Source organism: Saccostrea cucullata, unplaced genomic scaffold (assembly GCF_032062105.1).
Source record: "Saccostrea cucullata isolate Sc308-1 unplaced genomic scaffold, CSIRO_AGI_Scuc_v1 ctg184, whole genome shotgun sequence".
NCBI classification, from domain to species: Eukaryota; Metazoa; Mollusca; class Bivalvia; order Ostreida; family Ostreidae; genus Saccostrea; species Saccostrea cuccullata.
The window spans coordinates 200777-224398 of record NW_026926406.1 but is presented as its reverse complement, the minus strand read 5'-3'; the positions used below and the strand labels follow the sequence as shown (position 1 = coordinate 224398).

The 23622-nt window shown below is 33.5% G+C and overlaps 1 protein-coding gene across 1 annotated transcript; it reads left to right on the top strand.

Moving 5' to 3' along the window:
* Positions 1-331: 331 nt before the first annotated feature.
* Positions 332-23395, top strand: LOC134271608 (mitogen-activated protein kinase kinase kinase 7-like; the record flags this gene model as incomplete). Its single annotated transcript, XM_062753809.1, has 17 exons — positions 332-385; positions 1940-1985; positions 2180-2318; positions 2476-2600; positions 2856-2984; positions 3121-3251; positions 3495-3564; positions 3925-4094; positions 6068-6263; positions 7376-7453; positions 8598-8945; positions 9388-9458; positions 12581-12640; positions 18017-18072; positions 20687-20780; positions 22392-22462; positions 22580-23395. Coding segments are annotated over 17 exons (1845 nt in total), but the record flags the coding sequence as incomplete, so codon positions are not given.
* Positions 23396-23622: the final 227 nt, after the last annotated feature.

Here is a 23622-nt window from a genome sequence, read left to right as displayed (position 1 = left end):
GAGCGAATGACAAAGAAGTCCAGTTCATGGTTAACACGACACATAGGTCAGTTTATTCAGCACAATGTGAATTTCATCATACTTCAATGCCTCACTGCAGGTATGCAGCTAACCAAACAATGGAATTACATGTTTTCTCTGTCATATTTTGCTTTTGTAAACATAAGGACTAACACTCGTAAACTAATGCTATTTGTGTCTTTACATTGTTTTTAGGTTGTTGGAAAGGGTGCTTTTGGTGTTTCAATAGTCATTTAATTGAGGGACTTTTTGTCTCTTTTTAAACTAAATCAGAGAGAAAACTTTTAAAAACTTACCTTGAAATAGCTAAATTGCCCACCCCAATATTGTGAAGCTATATGGAGCATGTAAAGAACCTCCAACAGTAAGATATGAAATGCATCATCATTTTACTAACATAAGTATTTTATTGGGGACAGGGGTTGGGGTGAGATTGAATATGTAATGGTTTGGGCAGTGACTATCGTCTTGGTTGATAGAGCACCTGCTAGTGGTAAAGGGGACCCAGGTTCATTGTGCGGTCCAGTTATGCATTTTCTCTTTTACATGTAGCAGTTAAATAATCAGGGCTAGACAAATAGCACTGCTTGACACCCGGGACAACCAGTTTTGGTTGTTGGGCAAGTAATTTGATAATAGGTGCCTGCCGGCGGACAAGTTCTTTTCCAATTAACAAAAAAAAAAAAATCATGCACAATATACTCAATATCTTTTGTGTTATTGATTTAAAACTATCCTGAATCACAGCAAAACACTTGTTTTCACTGCCGTTGACCACTGCATCAGCTGTATATACATACATTGAATAGTCAGAACTCCTCTAGATTTTACCCATTAACGTGTTGTGAAAATATGCAGCTGTCGTAAAACATGGAGTTACCGATGTCGCCAAAACATGCAAAACATATGGAAATTTAGACATTTATCATCAAAATATTAAATTAATACTGTGAATGCAGATTCTAGTGGTATTAAATTTGTTGTTGATGCTGTTCCCTGGCAATTACACAGCCATGATGTCAATCTCTTAATCAATATGCAGTCGTGTTCTGTTCACAGACTCTTATTTTTTGTATGTTTTATGAGATTGATCAGTGTATTTTGTTTTAGAATTTTGAAGATTTTCGTGATTTTACTAAATTTAAATCTATGATTGTCTTTGTGTATTGTTTAGGTGTGTCCCTCAAGAAATAATTTCATATCAATACTTCAATTCTTTGTAATTTTAGAAAAAGGTGGGACAAGCATATTTTTTGGTAGGACAAGTAGTTTTACGAAAGTAACCTGTCTGAGGGCAAGTACTGCAAAATTGTATTTGTCTACCCCAGAAATAATGCACCTTTGGGATATACCTGGCCAGGCGTAAAATAAATTGAATTCTTTGAACATGTTGAAGTTGCCTACTAACCAACTATAAATGTTGCTGATCCAAACTTTTGATCCAAGATTTTTCTTACTGTTTCTTTTCCTTACTTCTATTTTGTTTTTATCAAATTAGTGGCTTAATAAAGAGGGGCTTATTTAGCATGTCTATACATTATATAGTAACCCTGTGAAAATCCTTCTGATTTCTTCCCCCACCCCTTAAAAACTGACCCACTCAAAAAAATATGGGTCAGCAATTGCAAACAAGGATTTTTTTTTATTTCTAAGTTTGGCCCAGACAGATGTACATTGGTCATGTTGATCACCTCACCAAATAACAGTAATGGAAGAAAGACATTTTATAATTTTGACAATCAATATCTTTTCTTGTGGGACTATCTCACTAAAACTTAAGCTTATCTGAATGTCTCACCATTTATTAAAACAACTGATTATATCCAATTTACATGGTATGTGCTTTTTTCCCCCCATATTTTTCCTGTTTGCAAAATTGATTTTTAGCATTTAAGGTAAATTTTCTGTGTAACTTTAGGTGTGCCTTGTGATGGAATATGCTGAGGGTGGATCTTTGTACAATGGTAAGAACGTTACCTTACTATATGCATGATACTTCCTTGAATTTAGAAACCAATATATACAATATATTGAAAGAATCTGATTTCATTATAACATGATTTACCCATATTTTGATATAAAGAAAGATAGAAAAATAAAGTTACTGTAGTAAAAAAATAACAAACTTCTACTGACATGTATGCTTGTATGTCTGTAGTGTTGCACGGGGCGGGTCCCCAGCCAACCTACACTGCCGCCCACGCTATGAGCTGGGCCCTGCAGTGTGCTAAAGGGGTGGAGTACCTACACGGAATGAAGCCCAAAGCTCTGATTCACAGAGACTTAAAACCACCAAAGTAAGTAACAGATAATGAATGGGAAGAAAATCCATGGAGACACCTATTCATATTTTGTACTATTCATGAGACCAATTTTATATGTGTTTAAACATTTTCTTACATTTGTTAAAGTATTGTGAAAGTTCTCACATATTATACCCTCCATGTGTTCTAGCCTGCTGTTGATTATGGGTGGGACCGTTCTGAAGATCTGTGACTTTGGCACGGCCTGTGATATACAGACACACATGACGAACAACAAAGGGAGTGCAGCCTGGATGGCTCCCGAGGTCTTTGAAGGTTTGTGTGAAGCAGCATTCATTGTTGTATCATTTCAATACTCTGAGATTGGCGCTATTTGGATTAGCATCCATTTTCAGTGAAGGGAACTTTAAACTGATTTGTTGTATTGTTTACAGGCAGTAATTTTTAGCTAAATGTAGATATTTGACATATTGTAATGTGATTTGGTTATTGTATTGTTTATAGGTAGTATTTACAGCTACATGTAGACGCACATTATACTGTAAACTGATTTTTTTCTGTCATTTACAGGTAGTAACTACAGTGAAAAGTGTGACGTCTTCAGTTGGGGAATCATTTTCTGGGAGGTCATCACGAGGAGGAAGCCTTTTGATGAAATCGGTGGCCCCGCCTTCAGAATCATGTGGGCTGTTCACAATGGTAAAGAATTCATCCACATTATAACATCTTTTGAATTATGTCACATGTCATAGACTACCAAATGAGTATAATGATTTTGCCCCTTTGGATAACATTATGAAGATGACCTTGACTTACACTGATGATTTTATTTAAGGCACCAGACCACCTCTCATCCGGAATCTTCCTAAGCCACTGGAGATATTAATGACCAGATGTTGGCATGGTAACCCAGCAGAAAGGCCATCAATGGCAGAAGTCTGTAGAATCATGACCTACATGTTCCAGGTGTATAAGTCATTCTTTGTACATTTTAGTATTTTTATCTGTTTGGTTATTTTCAATTTAGAATGTACTTGTTAATAAAAAATGCGTTCACTGTAACTACATGTATAATCATCAGTTCCAAACCAAACTTGATGAGTAGTTTTAGTAGTGTTACTGTGTACATATTTTGGCTAGGTGGACAGGTTTTTAGAGCAGGTCCCTGGTTGATTTGTTCCTACACACTCATTTATTTGTGTTGTTCAGTTTTTCAGCGGTGCAGACAAACCCCTAGAGTACCCCCCGATGAGTGAGTCCTCAGATTCACCGGACTGGAGTAAGTCTCACATATTTGTCGACAATCAACAGAGAAGACACATGCATTTAACCTTCCTGTAATTCACAGATATTCAAAGAAATGAAATATATTTTTTCAGGACCACAATTGTATTTTTACTTCATAAATAGTACGAAATTGCAGTATTAATGTATTGCACTTTTTTCGATTCATTGATCATATAAATGAAAACAAGTACAAATAGACACTCCCCTTTCACTTAATGTGCGATGTAGGAATTACTGAAGAGACATCAATTAAATATTTTGATGCAATCCTTAAAGCAGTATAAAGGCTTAACTATGAGTGGTTGACTCCTTCTTTTTTTCAGCATTTATCACAATGGTTGTTTATTTTCAGCATTCAGCTCTCGTCCTAACAGTATGGCCTTCAGTTCACCCCCCTCTACATACAACACCTCGGCACCAGCGTCTGAGTCTCGCTCTGATACCCTTATCAACCCTGACCCCTACATACAGGGTGACCCTCCTCCCATACCACCCCGAGGAAACCCACCACCAGTGGTGGAGGTAAGGAATATTTCTAATAAATTACTGTATTCCTTATTTTTCGCGAGTACTTTTTATCACGAAAAGCCTCTTCAACGTCAAATTGCGAGAATAATAATTTGCGAATGAAGGGTTCATCAAGGGATTTTACATTGTTTTTAGCACTATCAAAAATAAAAGTGAGTAATTAGCTCACCTCAACGAAGTTGGGGGAGCTTATGTAATACCCTCGGTGTCGGCGTCGGCGTCGGCGTCGGTGTCGGCGTCGGCGTCCCAGGTTAAGTTTTTTGGAGCAGTTTTCTTTTTAAGTACTTCTGTGTCCTATATTGATTAGACATGCATGGAAGATGCTTCTAGTGTGTTTCATTGTACCAGTCAAAGTTTCAGATGCTGCAATTTCAGCAGAGGAATGACCAGGTTTATGTTTTTGGAGCAGGTTAACATTTTTGGTGCACTTTTTGGTGTAGGTCTCATTTCCAAGTAACTATAAGCCCTATGTTGACCAAACTTGCATGGATGATACATCTAAGGATACACACTACCAGGCTTGCTTCGGATGCTGAATCTGACCTACATTTTCCGGTTGAGTGAACAGGTTAAAGTTTTTGGTGCAGGTCTCATTTCCAAGTAACTATAAGCCCTATGTTGACCAAACTTGCATGGATGGTGCATCTAAGGATGCACATTTCAGGGTTGCTTCGGATGCTGAATCTGACCTACATTTTCTGGTTGAGTGAACAGGTTAATGTTTTTGGTGCAGGTCTCATTTCCAAGTAACTATGAGCACTATAATGACCAAACTTGTGTGGATGATACATCTAAGGATGCATACTACCAGGCTTGCCTCGGATGCTGAATCTGAACTACATTTTCCGGTTGAGTGAACAGGTTAAAGTTTTTGGTGCAGATTTCATTTCCAAGTAACTATAAGCCCTATGTTGACCAAACTTGCATGGATGATACATCTAAGGATGCATACTACCAGGCTTGCTTCGGATGCTGAATCTGACCTACATTTTCCGATTGAGTGAACAGGTTAAAGTTTTTGGTGCAGGTCTCAATTTTAATATACTATGAGCCCTATGATGATTTAACTTGCATGGATGATACATCTAAGGATGCATACTACCAGGCTTGCTTCAGATGCTGAATCTGACGTACATTTTCCGGTTGAGTGAACAGGTTAAAGTTTTTGGTGCATGATTCATTTCCAAGTAACTATGAGTTCTTTAATGACCAAACTTCCATGGATGATACATCTTAGGATGCACACTAATGGACTTGCTTCAGATGCTGAATTCGACATACATTTTTCAGATAATGGACCAGGTAAAAGTTATGGGTGCAGGTCTATTACCAAAAAGCTATAAGGCTTATATAACATTGTATAAACCAAACTTGCACAAATGATGCATCAAGGGATGAAAACTCTCAAATTTGCTTCAGATGCTGGATTTTATTTACATTTTCATGAAGAAGAACTAGTTTGAATATTTTATATAGGTCTATTTCAAAGTATCAGATCAAAATTGCATGAATATTTTCATTTTTGGAATGTACACTTTTTGTTGGTTAATTGTGTGACTTTGCCTTACTTAAAGACAACATTCGTTGAGGTGAGCTCTGTAATCTCTGATTACCTATGTTTTTGTTTCACTGGTGGTGCTTCTTGCGAAGTTATGGGATAATTAATTCTACGCGTATAGTTAGGAATTTACAACAATATGTTTATTTATGTCATATTCAGATAAAAACTTTTTCACAAAAATTAACTCATTTTTTTTTTCAAATAAAAAAAAACAACTTCAGAACAGTTTTCTTTCAGTATATTGTTTATCATTGTCATAGGATTTAGTTAATCAAATTTCTTCTGCATAAATGTTTCTATGGGGTCTATGTAAATTAACTTGTAAACAAACGGACTGAACACATCATAAAACAAAAACACCAGTCATTCCTTAACTGAGCATGCTTGTGACATTTGACATTAACAGTACCAGAATGAAGTTGGACGGGGACAAATGAGTGCTCCGGCCTCACTAGCAGCCAGTCGAGAGAGTTTAGCAGAGGGGAGAGCTGGCACCCCAGAGCAGTACAAACGGTACTCGGCAGATCTGACCCGCCTCAGTGAGGGGGATATCCTGACACAAGGCAGTAATGGAAGTGGCAGCAGTACAGGCTCTCACAAAGGTAAGTCATGTACAGCGTGCTCTAAAAATGTATCATCAAATCACAGATTCATTATAAAAGCATCAAATCATAATCAGACATTTATTCTTGTATTATAATGCTTTGTGTACCAAACTAATGGCAGTTTTTCTACATTTTGTACACTGTAATAGCTTAACATTACATACATATATTCTTTGCAGTAAAATATATAAACCTGTATCAAATAATTAACCAAAAGGTTCATTTTATTGTACACAACAATCAAAATAATAATATAAAAAGCGAAATTAAGTATAGAGAAAATGATATTAAGTTCATCCTTTTTGTCAAGAGATGTTCTGTCTTTGCAAAGTTAACTGATTGTACAATCATTGAATGGAAAAAAGATCTTGGCAAAAAATTTGTAATAAACGAGCTGATCATTAACCAAAATAAAAAAAAAATTAATTGAAAGATTGACAATCTCCAAATTTAAATCAAATATTTCAGGACAGCGTAGTCTTTTATGTTGACCACTTGATAAATAGTCAGAGGAGATGGCTTTCATTTCTTGTTACATGTATCAGGAATTAAGGAAAGCAGGAAAATGTTATTTTATATTTTGTGCTGCATTGATGCATTTTGACTGTATTTGTTTCATGACACGAATTTTTTATTTTATATTACCATTTTTGTTTATTCAATTTGATTTATATTTTGAGAAGACTAACTTTTTTGTTTAAGAAAACAGATTAAAAAAATATTGCATGTGAAACAGTAATGTTCCAAAAGCATGAGATTTCCTTGCATTTAAGAATCAATGCTTAATACAGATCTAGTTATGAATAGACGAAAACAGACTTGTACATAGATAAAAAAATTATATTGTAAATTAAGGTGTTTTTAGAAATGTATTTCTACAATAATTTTACTTCAAATATTAAAAAAATTGATTTGAAAAAAAAAATGAAAAAAAGAAACCTTCAATAGTTAAATAATCCAGTATGGTTTCAATTTGTAATGGGTTTTCGAAAATCAATTTCCCAATATAAAATATTTCTATGAAGAGTGTAGACATGATAAGTATAAGAGTTGTGTGCCCTTTGTTAAGAGTTGTGTCCCCTGTGTTGACGTTGTTATTGTTCTGTTAGGACATCGTAGAACGGGATCACATGGTACATACATTTTGTTTTCTGGTGGGAACCCATTGCATAATGTGCCAATCGCAGGTGAGACTATTTTGTCCATTTCCAAATGCTTCTGTTTAGGTGAAGAAACTTTGTTTTTAAATACATTTGGAACTTAGAAAGTAAAAATACCTAGACATTTACATTACATTTCCTAAAATACATTTGTTAAATCTAACAAAGTATTTTTCAGATTAAGATCATTTAAAGTGATTCTAAATGTAAATCGAAAAAAAAAAAAACTTCAAAATTTATAAATCTCAATCTCATTATTCAATAGCATGAAATTGGTGGAGGGAATATTTTGCATAATTATATGTTAAAGCACATTGTAACAGTCTGTTTTAATACAATGAAATGTAAAATGTATGCACTTGTTTTCTTCACTGCATGAATCACATATATGAAATCTTTTGGTTAAAAAATTTAGATATAATCTTCATCTGTATAATTTGTTAAAAATTTAGATATAATCTTCATCTGTATTATTTGTTAAGAGATGTTTTGTGGATACTGACTAGTAAGGTTTTTGATTGTTAAGTTTAGTAAGAAAGTCCATAATTTTTTTCTCTCTCAGAAATTGAAATTTTGTTACGTTATTTAATGTGAATTAGAAATACCAAGAGAGTAAACATGGAAAAGAAAAGAAGTCTTGAAGACTTTTCAGTGAAAATTGAATTAATTCTTTTATTTGATTGTCATAAAAATGTAAAGTATTTAGATATCTCACTCCTGTTTTAAATGGAATACTGTGAATTTTTTTTCTTAGAAAGATATTACCTTATTGCCTGAAAACCATGTGCAATAAGGAATTGAGAATTAATCTGCATGATGCATGTTTTTATATTATTTCTGATCTGCAAATTTTAGTTGAGTTAATTTTCTTTGGTTAATAATGCTATATGTATTAGTTTAGCTTAGTATTCAATTTGTTTGAGGTATTAATCCTTTTGAAATAGATAAACTTAAAAAATTTAGTAATTATTAATTTAGTTTTATTAACATCTTTTGATAATCTTCTATCAGTAGCAGTAAAAAATATTTTGATAAATTTTAATCAATGGAAATAAAATGTCCTGAGTCCCCAAAATATAATACATAAACCATATTCAAAAGGATTAAAACTCTTGAAACACTTGCTTGACCCAGACCACAATGCCAATATTTGCGTCCCTCCCATTGACAGGGCGAACTCACCGACGTGGCGGATCAGACGAGGTGACCCAGATCAGACTGGGAATGTCCAGCTCCCCCGTGTTTGTCAATGTTAACCCTTCCCATCAACCCTTTGTCAGTCCCCCTAACAACAACATTCCGCACGTCAACACTTTCCCCGGAACACTACACTCCCCCAACCACGAAAACACCATCCCCCAGCGCTCCATCTCTCACACGCCTCCCGAGTCGGAGCGGATAGCCAATGTGGGCCCCAGACACCAGTCGTGGACCCCAGAGATGGGAATTCATCCAGTCCTACCCAGCAATGGCCAGCAACCAGCAAACTCCACAGCCAGCGACCCCCAACAGACCACAGGTTCGTTTTGTGACATCTTGATATTGTTCTTATCAATTGTTTAAATATTTTCCATTAAAATAAAGAAAATCACAGCTCACAATGTTATTTAAAAATATCTTCTCCTGGATACTTCCTATGGGATGGCTTTCAGATTCTGATTGCAACATCTTGTTTCTGATTTATAATGAAATAGTATGGCTTCTTCTTATTTCTTTATGTTGCTTATTTGAATAAGCATGTCAATTTAGAGTTTGAGAATGACTTTGGTAGTAAATTGTAGAATTATAACACAAAAGCATCCTTACATTAACTTTCTTGTCATGTGATTGATATCATATTCCATTTGACATTTCATAAACTTGTTGCCAGTACTTGTGTAGGTCTTATACATGAGAGAGAGAGAGAGAGAGAGAGAGAGAGAGAGGAGAACTGACCTGATAAGTTTATTCACAATTGACAGGAACTGGTTTGTCCAATACAGATGCATTTGCGATGAGCCTGGTTCTCCAGTCGTTAGACCACCAGTTACAGGTAACCATAGCAATACTCTTGTAAATGTTTTTACACTGAAATTAGAATAGGATAAAATTAAACAACACATGGTAGGGAGTTTTTCTCTGCCATTTTGTGTGTTCACAATTGTGAATTATGCCCCCTACTTGTTAAAGCTTGCAATATTTACATTTAAAAGAGTATGAACTACTTTTGACATAATATAAGATTCTGAGCTATCCATCATTCATTCCTAACATTTTCATTCATTGGCCCTCTTCCTGGATGTTGATTAGTTGAAAATAAAAAAAAAAACATGTATATGATAACAGGTAACTAGGTATAAGCAGGATACTTGACAAACTGCCGTGCAAACAAATTGCAGTAGATGATGTTAGTAGCTGGTAACTGCACTTCTCCATATCATCTACATGTATTTATAGACAAATTCCAAGAAATCTAAGTCAAGCTTTTCAACTTTCTACAGCCCGTAATATAGACAAGTCTCTCTCCTACCAAAAAAGAACATTTAATCATTCATGTTAACCTTAGACTGTTATTTTAACAGGGACATACATAATAATACTGTATACAGGGAAATTTTCACCCCGGTTTTATTTTCGCCCTTTTCACCCTCTTCTTGATTGGGCGAATTCAAAACGGAGCGAATGCAAATTACACGACATAATTTTTTAAACAGAACTATGACAGGGCGAATTTAAAACGGGGCAAACTTGTTCACAAGTGCAAAAGGGCGAAAATAACCCTGTATACAGTATTATTATGTATGTCCCTGTTAAAATAACAGTCTAAGGTTAACATGAATGATTAAATCCAGTAGTATATAGTTCAGGGACTTTAGGTGTAAAGCTTCCTTTTGAATAAATAGTACAAACTAAAACCTACTGTATGTATACATAAATTGGTGTATTCAAAATTTAGGGAAATCACAGGGCATTCAGTTATTGGCATATCCATGAATTAGCACTACACACTTCCGCGTTGTATTTTGTATTTTAAATTATTTTTTAGCGGTATTTATAAATTTTTTAAAACGCTACTCCTCCTACAGTTTTGGTCTGATTTTAATATAACTTGGCACACAAGTAGACTACACTAAGATACATAAAATAGTGCATCGGTTTTTGATTTCGATGAACGGTGTTGCCATGGTTACTAAAAATAGAATTTTCTGTGAAATTCCTTTAAAACGCTACTGCTTCTACAGTTTTGGTCTGATGGCAATGGCTTTTTTTCTCATCCTTTGTTATAAGTACAAACCAGTAGAGCTACAGTCTTGACAGAGACTTCTGGTTTAAGTACACATACAGTATTTAGAACTATAATATATATTGATGACTTTAACTTTTCAACCTTCAACTCCCCTTACTTTGTACCAATATACTGTAGAAGTACGTTTTTCCGCGTGGTATTAATTTAGCTATGTACGCGGTCACAAATTTTCCGCTGAAATTTGTCTAAGCGTACTAAATATATATGTAAGGCATATAGTGAAAGTCTAAGAAATCCACGTAATTTTCTACTCGAGGATTAAACAGAAATTGAGATTCCGGGGAATTATGACCCCTTGGAAAAAAGTACGTCTACAGTACCTTCATCACCTGCACATAGGGTTTATACTTCTCAGTTATGCTAGAACATGTTCTACATATGAACAATATTTAAAACAAGGTAATATACTGACAATCAAGTTGATGAAACAAGAATATCAGCAGTCTTGTTTTGAGTCATGATTTTTGAAGTTCTTATGGTTGATAAAATGACCTTATCAACAAATACAATCTATCATTGAGTCAAATGCTGACTTCAATCGTAGTTATTCATACTACATTGTTAGTCCATTATATATACACTGAATTGTCTACAGATTTCCCCCTTATTGCCTGATCATGACAAGGAGCACACTGCAGGCGTGACAGGTCTGCAGGGGATGCTCACTCCTCCATGGCACCCGATCCCACTTTTGATGTTTTAGAGCTCTGTGTTTGCTCTGCTCCTAATTTGGAATGTTTAATGGACTTTTGAGCTTGAATACTGATTGTTATCTCCTCTATATATTCACTTCTAACATTCATTTACTTGGAACAAGAATTATGAATTTGCAGTACCTAGGACTTTCTGGGAAATTGGTGTACATTAATTTCAAACTTTTAAAATTTGAAAGAAAACTATTGTTGAAGACATTGATAGCATTTCATATGTATTTCAAAAAAAATTTGAGAAGGGGACTACATGAGATTTTTAATACACATGACTGTATACAGGAAAAAGTTTGCCTAGGCTGTTTTATTTCTGCCTCTTTTACCCTTGTAACAGTTGGCTGTATTTAAAATGGTAAATTCAAAGAAAAGGCATTTTTTCTTAAGAATCCTCTCTACACTGTACACTAATGAGTTCTGATTCTAAGGTATTTTTCTGCAGTTAGTGATCTGCCTTTAGATATAAATTCTAAAAAATAGAAATTTTCAATATATTTCTCAATTTGTAATGAATTCAAGTATTCTTAACATTTTAAAAGGCCAAGATAAATTAACAGAACGTGTTATTTACATGTATTTTCTCTATTGAAGTAATTTAATTTAACAGTGATTTCTATTCACTGATACTGTGTTGTCTTTGAACATATCTCCCGGGGGTAAATGCCATGCACCATACAGTGAAAATATAAAAAAAATGTGCTCAATATTAACTCCTTTATACAAAATATTTTTCTCAATGTCAAAAAAAAATTTTGAACACGTGTAGAGAGGGTCCTTAAACAGATCTGTGTCTGGGTGAATTCAAAAGGGGGCAAAATTGTTTGTAGATAAGATTTGACAAAAATAACTCTCAATACAAGTACAATATTAGAATACATTTAAAACAAATAGCTTGTCTTTTCCAGACTAAAAAAGAAGAAAAAAAAGCCTTTTTTAAAGGGGGGGGGGAAGGGGAGTATGCCGTGACTGTCCCTTGAATCAACATTAATTACCTAGTAACTGTAAAATGTATTTTCCTAAATGTATTTTTAAAAAGAAGTCTAGTTTTTCAATACTAAAATTATGTCTGTGTCTAGATTTATAAATCTTCTGGATTTGTCTTATTACAAACTCACCATTTTTACCCTATAACTTTTAATTTTTTTTTTTGTATCTTTGCAGCCTCTTGCCCCATGTCCTACCAGTGTAGAGTCAATGGAGATATTTGATCAACACTGTAAGGTAATGAACTTAAACATTCTCAAAGATTCTACAAGAAATGACAAAAGTTCTATTAGAGAAAAGAAAACTTCTAACAGAAAAGAAAACTTCTATTTTTTTTTTTTTTCAACAGAAATTGACAAAAAATCTGTTTTAGAATAAAGAAACTCATAATTTTTCTTTTTACAATAATTTTTCAAAGAAGCATCTAACAAAAGGAAAAAAAAACAACACCATCATTTTCTGAATTCTTGGAACTTTAGTAGCAGAGACATTTGATAATTATTTTCTATATTGTACAGAATTAATCATTGTAGATTAATTATTGTGGATTTATTAATTAATCATTTACTTAATAATATTTGCTTCACTCAATTTACAAAGAATTTACTTCATTTTACACAATTTACACAACCAAGCTTTATGACAAACATGATGACTGTAACTTTTCAATTGTCAACTTCCATTACTTATGCAGCAATGTACCTTCATCACCTGCATACGGGGTTTATATCTCTCAATTGATTTGATATGCAAGGGCATGCTCTATGCATGAACAATTATTAAAAGAAGGTAAGTTATTGACAAAGCAAGTTAATGAAACAAGAATATCAGCAGTCTTGTTTAAAGTCATCATTTTGTAAGTTTATTTTCAATTATATCCGATAATATACTGTAAAGCCACTTTTATTTGTGAGCGAGAAATATTCACGAGTTTTGTGACCTTCTTTAAGTAGTCATGAATATTAATCACCGGAGAACATTTATTTTGCTTTGCTTTTGTATCTAATGTTTCCTCATTCATGAAAATTAATTGTCGCAGATTGATTTCTAACTGATGAATCACGAATAAAAGATGACGCGAATAATAGTTGGTTTACAGTATGTAAAATTGTTATCTCAACAAAAAGGGAAAGAAAAATGAATTTATCATTTAAGATTTTAAATTTCCGTTCCAATTTCTCTTCATCTAAGAGACCTAGAATGGATGAACTTAAAAAAACAGAAGGGTAATATTTTTTATGTCGACACATGGATAGATCAATAGTTATTAGGCCGCCCCAGAGGGGAACCTCACTTACCTAATTCTGAAGACAAAAATGGATTTGTTGTGTTGTTTTATCAAGTCTGATCAGGCCTGTACTTTTACCTCACTATTGAGACCAGCCACCCACCAAATGAAGGTTTATGGCCTCCGTTTCTTGATCTATTACAAAAAAATAGGGAGAAGAGTTAGTGTGGGTTGTGCAAGCGCTGTGCTGTATTATGGGGTGAAATACACAGTACCTAAAATGCAGTATCTAATGTGCTTCCCAACACATAAAGACAAGTACATTAGAACAAATGTATGCATATCATGTTTATTCATCTTATAAAAATTCAAACAAAAGTTATTATGAAGGGACAGAGTGTGCTCTGCTATATTGGATGCAGCTCAGACAATTGTTATACCAACACCAGTATACATGTCTAACAGCCATTTGTTAAATTAAAATGGTACACTAAATGAGTCATTTCTCTTTTAGAAATGATTATTTGATTACCAAAAGATGCAGGCATATTTTATTGAAATGTACTTTCTCTTCCCCTGCATTCCTGTAAAGACTCATAAAGTATCAATGGGTCAGAAACTTGTGTGAGGTCATGCAAAATACAAAATTCCCTTGTTGATGTTCTGCATTGGGAGTAATCCCTATGAAATGGGGTTTTAAGATAGTTTGCCAATTACAGACACATTTTATGACCTGGCAGGCTGGGATAGAGGTTTGGGAGATTTTGGGCTGGCTGCTCCATTTCCTGATATAGAAGTAATTACAGGCACTTGCAGCCAGTTTTAGATATGAAGAATAAGAAAAATCTGTCTCTGTTATCATACTTATATTATTGAATGACAGCATCATAGACACGTAATGGACATATAACCACGATAAAGTGGACTCAAATATGGGTTCTTTCTACTCCCAGAGAAGCATAAAAATATTGAGTGCAGTATATACATTGTATCATAAGAATCCAAATAAAGAATTTTTATTATCAAATTCCTAACATCAAAGCAAAGGGCATTCAACACATTATACAATTCCTGATAAAGTCCAAGCTTTTAAACATCATAGACAGCTGTTTTTTCAATAAAAACGGAACTCGTAAATTTACTTACCTTTTCATTTACAACATTATTTTATTGAAATACTGTCTGATTTTACACACATATACTGAAGTCAATATAAGAAAAGATAATTCAGTTTCTGATTGACAATTATACATGTTTCGATGTATCTTTTGAAAATCAAGCATTAATAGTAATTTATGAACAAAACCTAATGGTAAACTTTTGCATTTTTTTTTCTTATTTATATAGCAATATACCCCCTTGCCTACATATGGCATTTATGTCTTCCAATTGATTCAATAAACAAGAGCATGCTCTACGTTAAACAATTTCTAAAATGAGGCAAGCTATCAATAAGCATGTATGTCAAGAGTTTCATTTGAAGTCACATTCTATTTAATGACCTTATCAACAAAAACAATCTTTCATTAAGCCAAATGCTGACATTTTTTCATACAAATTGTAGGTCCTCATTCAGTGTAATTTATTGAGATAACGAACAGTATACAAGCTCAAAAGTCCATCAAACAATACAAAATAGGAGCGTAGCAAACAAGAACCTCCAAAATATTAAGTTGGATCAGGTGCCATGGAGAAATAAGCATCCCCTGTCTGTGTTTGCTTTGCCCCCTATTGGTATTGTTTCTGTGGATTTTTGAGGTTTATAACTGTTCGTTTTCTCAGTATTTCATCAGATCTGAAATCAAACTACTAATATTTGGAAGAAATGATCATCAGAATTGAAAAGCACATGATCAGAAAACTCTTATCTCAAATTATTACGTTCAGAAGAAAGTTATTGTTGGGGAATCAAGATGTTCCCACTGCACTTTAAGCATAAATACACGTATTCTTTACAAGCTAGATATTGTTATATAAAAAATATCAGCAACTGTTTTAATGTCCATTATCAGGAAAAGAATTAGATGGGATCCCTAGAGAGATCTCATTTCCAAACTTAAAGACAATGAAAATTCTCTTTAAATCTTTCATTTATCTAACATTTCAATTCCTGTCAACAATTCTCAGAAGTACTCGTCTTAGAAGTTATAAATTTAATTTGGATCCAGTTAGGATTTCCCCTGTGGCAGATTGAGTGGAGGTGGCTACAAAAAGCCTGAAGCTCAGATGTCTTTAAATGTCCCCCAGTCTTAAACTCGAAATCAATATCATTGAAAGAATAATGGAATGATGGATCATTCCGAAATTTATGATGCTCAGTGCTGAAATACTTGCTAGAAAACAATTTAGATTTAGAACCCTAATCAATAATAAACTTTTAGACTGTTTTTAGACAGTCATAGAATGATGTTTTCTTGAAAAATTATCAAGACTCTCGGATTTTGTAGAAACTAGGAATGGGAAATGTTTTGAAAAATCGGTTTTTCACTGTCAACCTTAAGTGCCTCAAATTCCTGGCGTGATCATATTTCAGCCTTAATGTTTTTTTTTCAACCTTTAGATTCTGTTTAAGAACAATTTCAACAAACAAACATAACAAAAATGTTGCTAGAAAAATACTTCAGAATTACATTGTCTAAAATTCCCGAATCGGTAAATTGGAGACTTTTTTAATGTAACGTTGTCAAGAATTAATTAAGCATGTTGAATTTTTTCTATTTTAACCCTGCATGTTATTTAATTGACGACGGATTTTCCCGTTATTTCCTGATCATGACAAGAAGCACACGGCGGATGTGACCGGTTGGTAGAGGATGCTCACTCCTCCATGGCACCTGATCCTACGTCTGATGTTTTGGAGGTCCGTATTTCCTCTTCTCCTACTCTGGACTTTTTCTCCTACTTTTCCTTTTTTGATATATACAGTGTATGTTAAAAAAGACTTTATGAAGAAAATCTTTTATTTCGACTCTGCATGTCCTACAGTAGCTTAAAGACACGTTTAAATACTACTGCGTAGATATTTTATCATCAGTTCACTCTGAAAAATTATGTTAGACATCCTTCCGACAATAACTTTTACAAATTAGGTAAAAACTGAATAAACAACCACGCTTCTGTGTCACAGGAAACCTGTTTTTAATTCTACTGATATCAAAAACTTTTTATGTAACTGGATTTCCGTTCAAGCGCACGCGCTGCTATTTTTATTCTTTACCTAATTTTTTATAAACGAGTTTGTCCTTTTTACATAAAGCGCAGATTTTGAAATTTTCAGAAAATACTAGTACCGTAAATTTATCTAAGAATACGCACAACACCTTTCTGAAATTAAAAAAAAAAGACATTTACAAATCATATTGAATTTCAGATCAATCTAGTATTCGTTGAATACTAAGTACAAAGATAAATTTGTAAAAAGCACAGAAAATTGCATCCTGAAAAACCCAATATATATCTTTGAAAAATTGGGAATACTTAAAAGACAGATCGGGCCCCATAAGTCATCAGCACCACAAAATTGTTAATGACGCGTCTTGAGGGGAAATCGTATAAGTATTTGTCTACAAGAGCCAAAAAAGTGTTCAAATTATCATTCACCTCTCATCCGAAAACACCGTTAGGATCGATCTTTTCCCGCAGACAAACTTTGTAAAGGTTGATTATTCTCCAAAAGTAGCAATTAGACCGATGTATTGACGTTCACCCCTTAAACCGAGAAAAAGGGTTTAAGGCATCTTCGCCTCTGTATACCAACTCATAATGAACATGTGATCCCAAACACACCGGCAAATATTTATTATGATTGTAAACACTTGAGCAGAAGAATTCTATGTTGAAGTGGTATTAAGATATAATTGTGGTGTTGAGCTTTTGGGAATCCTCATAATTGATTGGGAAAGATCCGAAACAGTGGACAAAGCATGAAATGACCAAAATCGATGTTCTATAGATTAGCCTTCCCAGCGGAACACAAATCGTTGTGTCACCAACAGATTTGAAGAGTAATAGAATGGAAATGAAGTTTTTTTTTATCAGTTATTAGCCACATTTTCAATCTATTGGTCATTCTGTTTCCATTTAACTCCCTGATATATCAAAATCATTCATATTTCCCATTATCAGACAAAAGTGTTCGAGTAACTAGTATTACTTACTAGTTGGTTAAAGTTCGCCACCTTTAAAAACAATGTGTATAAAATGAATACGAATTTCAAACAAAGGCTCACACTGCATGAAAATTCTTAGTTAAATTACTGTGGTCGACATTGCCTTTATTAGTGAAGATGTTTGTTTTTGTCAACTTAATAAATGAAGTAAAAGTGCAGTTTATTTTTAAGAATCAATTTTTATTTTTCTCATAGATGTTAATGTTTTTTTTACAGTTAGCAGAGGAGTACCTTAAAGTACAGACAGAACTGTCCTTATTGGTTCAGAGAAAGTAAGTTTGTTGACTGAACTTTTTTGGTGGGAACTTTTAATCTGCCAATTTCCCTTACTTTTGCAACATTATACCTTTATCACCTGCATACGGGTTTTATATCTCTCAGTTGATTCAATGCAAAAGAGCATGCTCCACGCATGAACAATTTCTAAAATGAGGCAAGTTATTGACAAACAAATTGATGCAACAAGAATATCAGCATTCTCGTTTAAAGTCATCATGTATAAGTTCAATGGTCGATACAAACACATTGTCAGCCAATACAACCTATCAATGCTGACTGACGTTTTTCATACTAATTGTTAGGTTATAATTTATACACTGAATTGTCGACGATTTTTCCCGATATTTTCCAATCATGACAAGGAGCACACAGCGGATGTGACCGGTCGTCAGGGGATGCTGACTCCTCCAGGGCACCTGATCCCACCATTGATGTTTTACAGCCCCGTTTTTGCTCTGCTCATGATTTGTATTGTTTAATGGACTTTTGAACTTAACTGTTCGTTATCTCCATATATTTCATGCTTTGAAGCCTCCATTCCTTAGGTGAATATATGAAAAAGTCGAAGTTAACAAACACATCATCCCAAAAAAAATATATATGAAAAAAAAAACACATTTCTGTGAAAAGTACATAAAACACAAACACCTGGACACTCCAGAGATGGGTCAGGTGCCAAGGAAGAGTAAGCATCCCCCGTTGACCTGTCACACTTGCTGTCAGTCCTACGTATTCCTCAAATAAACAAAACATTCTATAGCCAAATTCAGTATAATACTAGTAACCAAAGATCTAGCAAGCCACCCCCAAAAAAAGACCCATTGATGGACTATTTTTGCCAAGAAGGTCACTATATACTGTATCGACCAATGACTTTAGGATCCTACTTCGAATAAAGTTGTTAAGGTGCTTGTAACTTAAACATTTCTGTTAGTAGCCTGTCTCTTAAAAAAATGATTATCTAGTGCTTTTTAAGTATCAAATAATTTTGTAGGTGTAATCACCATACAATGTATATACATGTAGGTGATATCGGAATACATGTTTTACCGTATAATAAATAAGGAAACTGACGATGGAAAAATTGAAGTAATCTCGGCTGTCATACGATTTAGTTGGCCCATTTGAAACATGTGATAAACTTCCTTTTCTGTTTGATAGCAGTATCTAGTTTCAAAAATTCCCACAATGGAATTTTGCCAATAGCTCTCCGGATCCACGAAAATCAACTTCAAAAATAAAAATATTTCAGTTGTTTTTTTTTTTATTTATCACCGAGTTATCTTTGTCAAAGGCAGATTCTAGAATATCTTGATTCTTAATAATTTGATCGTCTCTTGGTCTTTATAATATTTGTTAATGTATATCCTATTTTTTTCTCAACCGAAGGTCATTGGCTATATCCTATTTTTTTCTCAACCGAAGGTCATTGGCTACGAATATTTAAATGGAAATACCATTGCTATTTTGAATTCGTTCAGTGGGATTTAGTTGGCATTCTAGTCAAATTATTTTTTTATGTTGTATTTTTGTAAGATATGCAAACCATGTGTTTATATTGGAATACCTTTACTGTTTTAACATGTTGAAATTAGCCATTGGGTAGATTTTATTTTAAAAAACAGGGCTATTTATGTCTCGCTTTCTTTCTTGGGATAAAAGATATCGCACTGATTTCTGCATTCCCCGCCATAATAGCACCAGGAAACCGATTTCTGTGATTGGTGCCAGAGACAAACAATTGTTGCCTGAAATAAGTTAACATCTAATGTCAGATCTAATGAAAAAAATCAAAGTATTCTGTAAATAGAAGGCAAGTTTCATACCACGTAGACGTAGAAATATTTAGAAAATTTGATGAAGCAAAGATCAGATTTTGGTTGTAACCGTTTTTAGAAATGATTGTTGTACAAGCAAATGATGATTGTGAGGTGAATTCTGCGAGAGCAATTTGAGCGTCTTTCCAAATTATCCTAAATTGGCTTCGAAGCAAGTGCCCTGTGTAATTTTATCTGCTTTAGGCATATTTCTCACGGAGAAAGGAAATAAATGTCTTTTTGTGTGAGTACAATCCAATAGTTGGGGAGATACGTGATTTATTAGACGATATCTAAGACCACTAAGGCGGCACTAAGAAATGAAGAACACTTCTAACGAATTAAAAGTTCTGATTGACTCGCTTTCTTATACTTTTTATGGACTTCTGTGACACTCTATAATCATTTATCAAAATAATATTTTTAATATCAGGAATTCATGCAGATATACTTTGATTAATTCAAGAAAACCTCAGAGTACAGCAAGGTTATTGGCCTCCCCTAGTCTAGTTCAATGACGGCAAATTATATTATAAAAAGTAAACAAGAACAATTGGAGGAAAAATGAGGAGTTTTTTAATATCTCCTGAAAAATCATGCATATACGTTGAACACTGTTGAACATTATTGCTAAAAAAAAAATCAAGTATTTTAAAATACATGTATATAGTTGATAAATTGGTATTTTATTTTAATTTGTATGTTTCTATTTTGTATATATTTTTTTGTGGATTGCTTGCATTTCTTCTGCTACCTCGTTGCTCAGTACATAGTCTGAATATATTTTTAGGAATGATTTGATTAAGGAATTTGAGCAGGATGAACACAATCAAATGTGTAGCACGCGCCTTGCCGAGGAGTTCAAGCAACTTCGAGAGGAAAACGTAAGTATTTTCTTAAGTTTTACAGTCAGACCAATAATTGATTTCATTTTTTAGTTTTACAAAGAAGGTGAAGAAAGCATAAGATTTCCCATAACAATAAGTTTGTCAGTTTACTGAATTGGGACTTATCAAAACAGCTTTGTCTTAACCATCCCCTTTCATCCACACCTGCTGGTTTGCGAGGTTAAACTATCAAGTAATTTTGTTTTGTCTTTTTAATTTTTATGTTTTTTTTTTTTTGCAAGTGTAAACTTTTTACAATTAAACGTTTCTGTGTCGATGAAAATGTAATAATTTTGATACACTGACTTCAAATAAAAATTTGAATGTGAGACAGGCCAACATAGGCCACATACATCTGTTTTGGGATGCTTGCTCCTTCTTGGCACTTGATCCCACCTCTAGACTATCCAGGGATACACGCATTTACCATCTGTACAGATTGAAATTGTTTATAGATTTCTTTTTGTGAGATCGATCATTATTGGTTATCTTCATCTTCCATGTTGATTTTTTTCTTGAAGCAGGCTTTTTCTTTTTATAATGAGTCTTTTGCAACAAAGTAACAATTAGTAAGGAATACATAACTGTATATGGACTCTTTGCCAATCCTTTACGCGATTATATTCTGGTTTGAATATGGAGAAATGAAACCTTTCCCAACAAGTTTAATGATACCCTTGGGAAACGCTTTAAACTCAATGTTGTGCAGAAAGTTGATGCTTTTGACTGGTGTATTCATTGGAAGACACAAATGCACCAATATCCCTTCATAATGTGAATTACCATAATCTCAAAAAGCTTGAACATTTTCCCTTTCATAACTCTTTATCATGGATTTTTTTCGTTTTATTGGTTTGATAAAACTATAAAATGGAATCACACCTTGTCTGCACTGACACACTGTGTCTGCACTAGGATGCCATTTATTACTCATTAAACAGGATCCCTACAACTGTACAAAAACTCATCTGCAACATGCACAAGTATACCTTTAGATGTTTCTCTGTATGCACTCGGATACCCTTGGATCATCCCTTATATGCACTCGGATACCTTCTATCCTGTGCTTTATCCTCCCATCATAATCCGGGGGATAGATTTCCCCCGATATCTCTCTCTTTCTACTGAACATTGGATGGGCTGCATATTGTAAATTATGTACATTTCTAAATGAAATATTCCGAACACTGCTCAACCTTTTTGCACTCGGCAGCCTTCATTCTGATATTTTGTCGTGCCATCTAAATCTTTTGATATTTTTCGTCATATCTTGGTCAAATCTCCCTTTTAACTGCCAAAAAATCAAATTGTCTTTGACAGTAACTGAGAAAGCTATGTGTATCTCCTTCAAAATTGTTGGAAAAGAAGTTCATATGTGGCTGGATCTTTCCTTGAGTGGTTGTTATGATGCCGCACAATCTCTTCAGATGAATAATATATTTTTGCTGTATACCTTGAATCATTTTGAAACATTCAGTTCGATTTTTAAAATGATTTAAAATTTTCATAAATTTCATGTTTCACAAAATACTTTAGAAGAAAAATGATTAAAAAAAGGAAAATTATGAATAGTTCATTGTGAATTATGTTTATTTTCACTTTTTATAGGAAAGCCTGACATTGCTTCACAAAAATCTAAATCAGCAAGTTGAGCAAATTAGACACGAGCAACAGAAGAGGTGAGATCGAATTTATAAAAATATACAATTAAAAATATACAATTAAAAAAAAAAATTTATTACGCACTTCTGTAATTTTTATATTTTTACGTAAGGAAATCGCATTTGTATTTTCAGGCGCTGAATAAACAAAGAGGATAGATTTTATCCGTGGACATCTAGGTTTATGATTTAATTAGTGTTTGGTTGTATGCCTTTGTTTACGTGGAGAAATCATTGAATATTTTTGTCGGTAGATTGATATTCTCTTGAAAACAATTATATCTAAGGCGATATATGGGGATTGCCGTTATTTATCCTCGAAAGTGCATGTATATTGTTTTATTGTTTCATTCAGTGTACATTGCTTTATTGTTTTGGACTTTTTTTTTAAAATCAATTATACGAACCACAGAGTTGTTTTTTAGCATGGACGAAATTTGTGCCATACATTAATAAAATGATCATTCTTTATAATATTGAATTGATCTTTAAAAGAAATTGATAATATAAATGGTTCTGTTGGTATAATTTATGTATTGTAGACCTTTAATTTTACAAGTTGAATGGAATCATTTTTTTTTTTTGGAATGATGCGAAAAAGATATTAGACAATCTCTACATGCAATTTATTGTCTTTATATGAATATATGATACAACACTATGCATACGACAGGGCAAATTATTCGGCCAGTGATAGATACAATGTTAATGTTAAAAAGAGAAATACATCGCTTGTTGTGAAATTGATAAATGTAGCGGCTTTCTGGCAAAAAATATTTTTGAAACTGTTCTTGTGTTGAACTTTTTTTTTTACCTTTTAGAGATTTTAATCATGTTATTATTAAACTTGGGAATTGACTAAACCTGAAAATGGACACTGTTTAAATTCAGTGGGATTTATGTGCAATGAAATGTAGATATATATTATATGAAATAAATTTTTATGACTTATTTAATGGTTTGTTATTTGTGTGTTGAAAATACCAAGACTTACATTTTTTTCAAGGATGTTGTCATACAATTGTATGATTTTCATATTTTGCAGGTTTTGATTGAAAATTCTTCTGTAGAATTAAATTTATGAGCTTTTCTTAGAAGAAATATGTTTTCCTTATCAACGGCCAAGTATTTTGTAAAAGCTAAATATGTCAAGGGAGCTACTGTCAATTAAGTAGCCG